General features: G+C 57.6%; 1 protein-coding gene across 1 annotated transcript; it reads left to right on the top strand.

Annotated features, from left to right (window-relative positions):
• Positions 1–250: 250 nt before the first annotated feature.
• Positions 251–3,662, top strand: LOC119293971 (probable flavin-containing monooxygenase 1). Its single transcript, XM_037572276.1, has 5 exons — positions 251–727; positions 843–1,083; positions 2,125–2,303; positions 2,427–2,779; positions 3,210–3,662. Exons 1-5 carry the CDS (start codon positions 251–253, stop codon positions 3,547–3,549), a joined length of 1,590 nt encoding a protein of 529 aa, XP_037428173.1. The 3' UTR covers positions 3,550–3,662.
• The last annotated feature ends 2,775 nt before the right edge of the window (positions 3,663–6,437 follow it).

The following is a 6,437-nucleotide window of genomic DNA, read 5'->3' on the forward strand; positions in this document are numbered from 1 at the left end:
AAGGTGTGATCGTGACTTTGCGTTGGGACTCTAATTTTTGTCACGGTGTAGCAGCACTTTCCTTGTGCCGTCCGCATGCATGCTATGCATGGGCCTACTTCCTTTATGCAAAGCAAGATCCCTATAAATACGCTCAAGCCTTCTTCTTATCGACACCAACAAGCAGTTCTCTCTTGCACACACATCAATCGATCACAAGTTCATCACACACAGCCAGAGCTCCATCCATCACCTCGCGTCGTCCACGGCCATGGCGCAAGTGAAAGCAGCACGGGCCACGAGGGAGGCCGTGCCCACGGTGTCCCGTGTGGCCATCATCGGCAGCGGGATCAGCGGGCTCGCGGCCGCCAAGCAGATGGCGGCCTACGACCCCGTGGTGTTCGAGGCGACGCCGTCCGTGGGCGGGGTGTGGAAACACTGCGTGTACCGCACCACGCGGCTCCAGACGCCACGCGCGAACTACGAGTTCTCCGACTACTCATGGGGCAACCGTGACGACCCGGCGTTCCCGACCCACACCGAGGTCGTCGACTACCTCGAGGGCTACGCCGACGAGTTCGATCTCTGGCGCTACATCTCGTTCGGGTCCAAAGTGGTGGACATCAAGTTCCTTGGCGGCGCCGAGGCCGGGTTCACCGAGCGGTGGAGCGGCACCGGCAAGGCTCCGCTCCAGGGCAAGCCCACGTGGGAGGTCGGCGTCGCCACCGGCGGCTCCGGCACTGTTCAGGCACAAGTTCCTCTACTTTGTATTCTTGTCATGCATGATTGCTTTTACATACTTTGCACCGACTTCTGATAAATTCAATCACCTCACGAGCATATTTTGCCACGGGAATGTGCAGTATTACAAGTTCGAGTTCGTGGTGATGTGCACGGGGAAGTACGGCGACGTGCCGCGGATGCCGGTGTTCCCGCCGGGAAAGGGGCCGGAGGTGTTCAAGGGGACGGTGATGCACTCGGTGGACTACTGCAAGCTGAGCAAGGAGGAGACCGTTGAGCTGATGAGAGGAAAGAAGGTTGTGGTGGTTGGGTACAAGAAGAGCGCTATCGATCTAGCCAACGAATGTGTTCAGGCAAACCAAGGTGCGTAAAAGCATACTCCCATAGTTAGCTAGCTTCTACTGTGTCCAAATTCTCCTAAGAGGAAGTGCATTTTGTTATCCCTCAACTTATGACAATTCTCCTACGAGTAAATTTTGTCCAAATTCTCCTAAGAGTAAACCAGGTTTTGGTCGAGGAATCCACTATTCGATATTAAGTGTTGGGACAGGAAGGTTGCACTAAGATGTGGCCAAAACTGTGCCACATCAAGTTAAAATCACGTTTGACCAAGGAAGGTCACTGTCAAAGACTTGAGAGTTGGGAGGTTGCACTAAAAAATTCAGGGACAAAAACCACATTTCTTGATAAGTTGAGGGATGAAAATGCACTTTACTCATCTCCTAAAACATGGATCGGTCGATTAACCGATTAAGTTTGCTTTGCTTTTTTTGTTGGGACCAACTATAAGTTAGGTGCCTGAAAATAAAAGTCCATCAGTCACTTCCAACCAGAGCCCTTAGGTCTTCAGCCAACAATCAAAAATAGAACACGCATTGTTCATATTCTACCTCCCTCTCTTCTTGCTCGTGACACCGTCGGCCTGCCTCGCCCTAACTGTCAGCCTCCATCACCCGGGCCGGCCAGCGCTACCGCGCACAGCCTCTCTGCCCTGGCCATCCCTCTAGGCCTCGCCACAATAGAGAAAAACCCCGGCGCTCTCCTGCACCCCCATGGCTTCCCCCCACCCCTAATAATAGATAGTGGGGTTGTCTTCTCCGGCGACTTCTCTAGACAGGTCCCGTGTGAAGGAAGAAAAGGGGGAAGGAGGAAGGTGACTGCATGCGAGATAAAATTTCAGGTAGCTGATACATAGCACACCCTAGGTCTGAGTCGACTGAGACTTAACCAAGTCTCAGTCAAGTGATATAGTATGCAAGAAGAAAAAGAAAAACAGAAAATATTTTTTTGTATGATCCCCATGCAAAATCAAAGAAAGATAGTATCGACTGAGACATAACGAAGTTTCAATCGACTGAGACTTAGCAAAACTGAATAGCAAAACCTTGTTTTCTTTGTTTGAAGGCGACGGCGGGCAGGCGTGCACGATGCTGGTGCGGACCCTGCATTGGATGGTGCCGTCATACGCCATCTGGGGCTTGCCATTCTTCCTGTTTTACTCGACACGTTTCTCCCAGCTCTTCTACGAGCGGCCCAACCAGAGCTTCTTCAGATCCCTCCTCTGCCGCCTCATGAGCCCACTGGTATGTATGTGTACGTCATAATTCGCAGCCGTGAAGAACATTACTTATTGCACAAACCATGCATGCACAAATTTCTCATGACAGCAGCAACCATGCATGCATGGATGAATCTTGGTGGTGCAGCGGGCAGGGGTGTCGAAGTTCATCGAGTCGTACCTGTTGTGGAAGCTGCCGCTGGGCAAGTACGGTCTGACGCCGGACCACCCCTTTGTCGAGGACTACGCCAGCTGCCAACTGGCCTTCCTCCCGGAGGGCTTCTTCGACATGGCTGACCACGGCCTGGTGCGCTTCAAGAGGGCCCCCGACGGGTGGTGGCTCTCGGAGATCGGCGTCGTCCTCGAAGACGGCACCGGGGTGGAGGCCGACCTCGTCTTCCTCGCCACCGGCTTCGAGGGCACGGACAAGCTCCGCGAGGTCCTCCCTAAGCCCTTCCGCGGCCTCCTCGTTGACGAGTCCTCCATGATGCCCCTCTACCAGTACGTGTATAGTACTCCATCCATCTCATAATAAAAGATGTTTTTTGGCACTACATTAGGCCCTGTTTGGTTCATAAGTCCTATGATTTTTTTAGTCCCAACTTATAAGTCTCAAGTCCCTAAAAAGTCTCTACCTGTTTGGTTCATGGAACTTATAAGTCCCTATAAAAACATATTACAACTATAAGTCCTTATAAGACTCTCTTGAGAGTCTTATTTCATAAGTCATAAATGCCCCCTTTAAGTCCCTATAAGTCCCTTCTGTTTGGTTTAGATGGGACTTATAGGGACTTTTTTAAGTCCCTAAATCAATAAGTCCTGGAAACAAACACCCTCTTAGTCATACGTTATTGGAACCGAGGGAGTAGCATGTTTATCATTAGTTACACGTGCATGTACCCAGTGCCTGATGACTGATGTGTTTGTGCAGCGGCACGATCCACCCGCTGATCCCGAACATGGCATTCGTGGGGTTCGTGGAGAGCGCATCGAACCTGCACACGTCGGAGCTGCGGTGCCGATGGCTGGCGGGGCTGCTGGAGGGGCGGTTCGAGCTGCCTACCGTGCAGGCCATGATGAGGCACGTCGCCGGCGAGGCCGACGCCATGCGTCGCACCACGCGGTTCTACCGCCGGCACTGCATCTCCACCTACAGCATCCACGACAGCGACGGCATGTGCGCCGACCTGAGCTCCGCCACGCACCGCAAGACCAACTGGATCTCCGAGCTCTTCGCTCCATACAACAAGGAGGACTACAAGCAACAGTAACTACATTTACTCGACCGCATCAATGGGCAAGCGTAGAGTACTTACGTGGTTCTGGGTTAATGTACTCGACCGCAGCTAGCTACAATAATATCGCTAATAAGAATTTCTATAGACGTACGTAAGAGCATCTCCAGCCGCGCTCCCAACAGGGCTTTTCCGGACGTTTTTGTCATGCCGGCGCCGAAAAAACGGCCCAGTCGCCCTCCAAAAGCCCGTTTTTTGCCGGCTCAGACCGAAACTGATGCCGGCGGACCCAGGCAGAACCCGACTCCCTGGGGAGCGCCTGGGGTGCCGGCACAAGCGAAAAGGACGCGTGGGTCTGTCCTGTCGGCGAGTCGAGCGCCTCTTCCCGCCGTTTCTTCCCGCTTTTCCCCACTTCCCTCCCATTTTCTCCTTCCCTCCCGCCAATCTCCCTCCCGCTCGCCTCCCAGCCGGCCGCCATGCCACCGAAGAAGTACGTCGTCCCCCGTGCCGTGGCAACCGCGACCGCCTCCGTCGCCCAGCCGAAGCAGAGGAAGCCGAGGGCGCCGCCGTCCAAGCCATTGGGCATGACAAACGCCGATTGGAGGGTGGAAGTGCAGCGCCGGGAGGCCGTCACCGCCGACCGGCGGAACAGGGCCCTCGCCAAGAAGGCCCGTGACAACGCGGCACGCGCGGCTGCGGCTGCCGCTTCGGCGGACCAAGCCGAGGCCGAGGTGACTCGCGGGGGGATGATGAATCCACCCGGCAACCACGCGCAGTACGCGCCCTGGGGCCAGCAAGGCGTCGGGTCTCCGTCGCCACAGCCATGGGGATCATCTTCGTCGGGCTACGCCGACGGGGACGCGCACGGTGGGTTCAACCCAAACGTCACTTTCCCCCATGGACACCCGACCCAGCGCACGCCCTCGCCCGCCTTCACCGGTGTGCAGTACCCTCCATACAACTACTCGACGCCCGCGTACGCGTCCTCCCTGACGCCCACTCTCCGTCGTTGCGCGCTGCCCTTCTCGCACCTTTGCGACGTCGACGAGACCGAGGCCGACATGGACGACATCATCGCGGAAGGTTCGGCCGCGGCCGCCGCGTCTCCCAGGTTCACCGCGGATGAGACGGTGGATCTCAGCGGCGGCATGGACGGCGAGCTCGGCTACGTCTATAGCGACGAGGAGCGGGAGGAGCAGGAGGAGGAGGACGAGGGGGAGGAGGAGGAGGAGGAGGAGGAGTCGGCGACTATTCCGGCGATGAGGCGCAAGAAGAAGAAGCGGACGGCCAGGTCAGGCGAGCCGCGCATCAAGTGGGCGTCCAAGGAGGAGGAATGCCTCGCCGAAGCATGGAAAATCGTCTGCCTTGACCCGACCACCGGCACGAACCAGAGCATCGAGACGTACTGGGAGCGCATCAAGGCCGAGTTCGACGAGCGCAAACTTGTCGACCCCTACTTCAAAGGCATCTACATGCAGCGCGGGTCGAAGGCGATGGCGAACCATTGGGGACGTATCCAGGGGGCGTGCAACAAATGGCATGGGGTCGTCGAGGAGGTAGCCGCTCACCCAGAGAGCGGCGCCAGCATTGAGGATCAGGTATGCCACGCCGGTCTCCCGCCTCCCTTCGCCGTGTACGCCCGCAAACTGTTTGTTCGTCCGCGCAGTTGCTGCGCATGTTCGGCCTGTATTGGCAGAGCAACAACAACGCCGAGTTCAAGTACCTCCACATTTACAAGCACATTGACAAGTGCGAGAAGTGGGCGGAAGTCCGGCGCACCCTCGACAAGGCCAAAGAGACCTACAAGCCGGACGCGCCGACCCCGGGCGCATCAGAAGGGCCACCGGACGGCAACAAAGGTGCCAAGAAAGGGAAGCACGCCGATGTGGCCACCGATCACGTGCAGGAGTCCATCCAGCACTGCCTCACCGATGCACAGGTCCGGGCCGCCCTTCGTGAAGAGAAGACCGAGGCGCGGTGGTCGGCGTTGATGTCGAGCAGCGCCATCAAGCTCGACCTACTCTGGACCAACGTCGTCACGAAGAAGAGGAACACCGACCTGGCTTTCCTACTGGGTGGGGCGGACATGCTCCAGAGTACCGACGAGGCGGTCAAGGCGTGGTACTTGGCGGAGCGTGGCCTCATCATGAACCAGCTTCCCTCGACGATGCCGCCCACGCCCACGACGCCGCCGCCCACGCCCACGACGACGCCGCCCACGCCCACGCACACGCCGACGCCGCCGCCAAGCCCTTGCGATTATGTCGCCGACACTGCCCGCAGCACAGAAGCCACGCCGACACCGCCAAGCACAGAGACCCCGTCAAGCCCGCGCACGCCGACTCCACCGCCGCCGGAGGCCGACCTCGCCGCCTAATGCGCGCTTCCGTCCTTTCTATTTTTTCTATGCCAAACTTTTCATCCGATCGCCGATCTACTGGCCGCTTGATCGCCAGCCTGTGGCGTCTATTTTGTGCGCGGGAATGAGACTACGTTTGAATTTGCCGTGGCTGGGGGGCGGCGCCTGGGGGCGTGGCTAGGAGCTATGCCGCCCCCAGGGGCCGATCTAGAGCCGGTTCGCCCCCAGGCCGCTCTTTTTCGGCGCCCTGGGGGGCTGAACGGCTGGAGATGCTCTAATATGTTGAACTACTGCACTTATTTCGACCTCTGTGCAACGGGTGGGATGGGGGGGCTAACCAGGAGAAATCCATGGCTGGTCGCGGTGGCGGCACGCCGTTATTCCTCCCATTTGTCAGGTCAGCCTCCCTCCACCCACCATCATCTAGCCTCCCAGGTGAAAGCGCTTGATGGGCGGTGGCGGTGCTCTCGGTGCCGTTCTCTTTCTTGCAGGCGAAGCCTTTGCGAGTTGTTTGGTTAGTGTGCGTTGTTGGGGTGCATTTGGTGGCGGCCGTGATGTGTCCTCT

Source organism: Triticum dicoccoides, chromosome 4B (assembly GCF_002162155.2).
Source record: "Triticum dicoccoides isolate Atlit2015 ecotype Zavitan chromosome 4B, WEW_v2.0, whole genome shotgun sequence".
NCBI classification, from domain to species: Eukaryota; Viridiplantae; Streptophyta; class Magnoliopsida; order Poales; family Poaceae; genus Triticum; species Triticum dicoccoides.

What these genes read in the sequence shown, in the direction of transcription:
- LOC119293971 (XM_037572276.1), top strand. Translation starts at nt 251, where the DNA reads ATGGCGCAAGTGAAAGCAGCACGGGCCACGAGGGAGGCCGTGCCCACG. An exon ending in GCGGCTCCGGCACTGTTCAG is followed by an intron (nt 728 to 842) that starts GCACAAGTTCCT and finishes GGGAATGTGCAG; the next exon opens with TATTACAAGTTCGAGTTCGT. An exon ending in GCCGCCTCATGAGCCCACTG is followed by an intron (nt 2,304 to 2,426) that starts GTATGTATGTGT and finishes TTGGTGGTGCAG; the next exon opens with CGGGCAGGGGTGTCGAAGTT.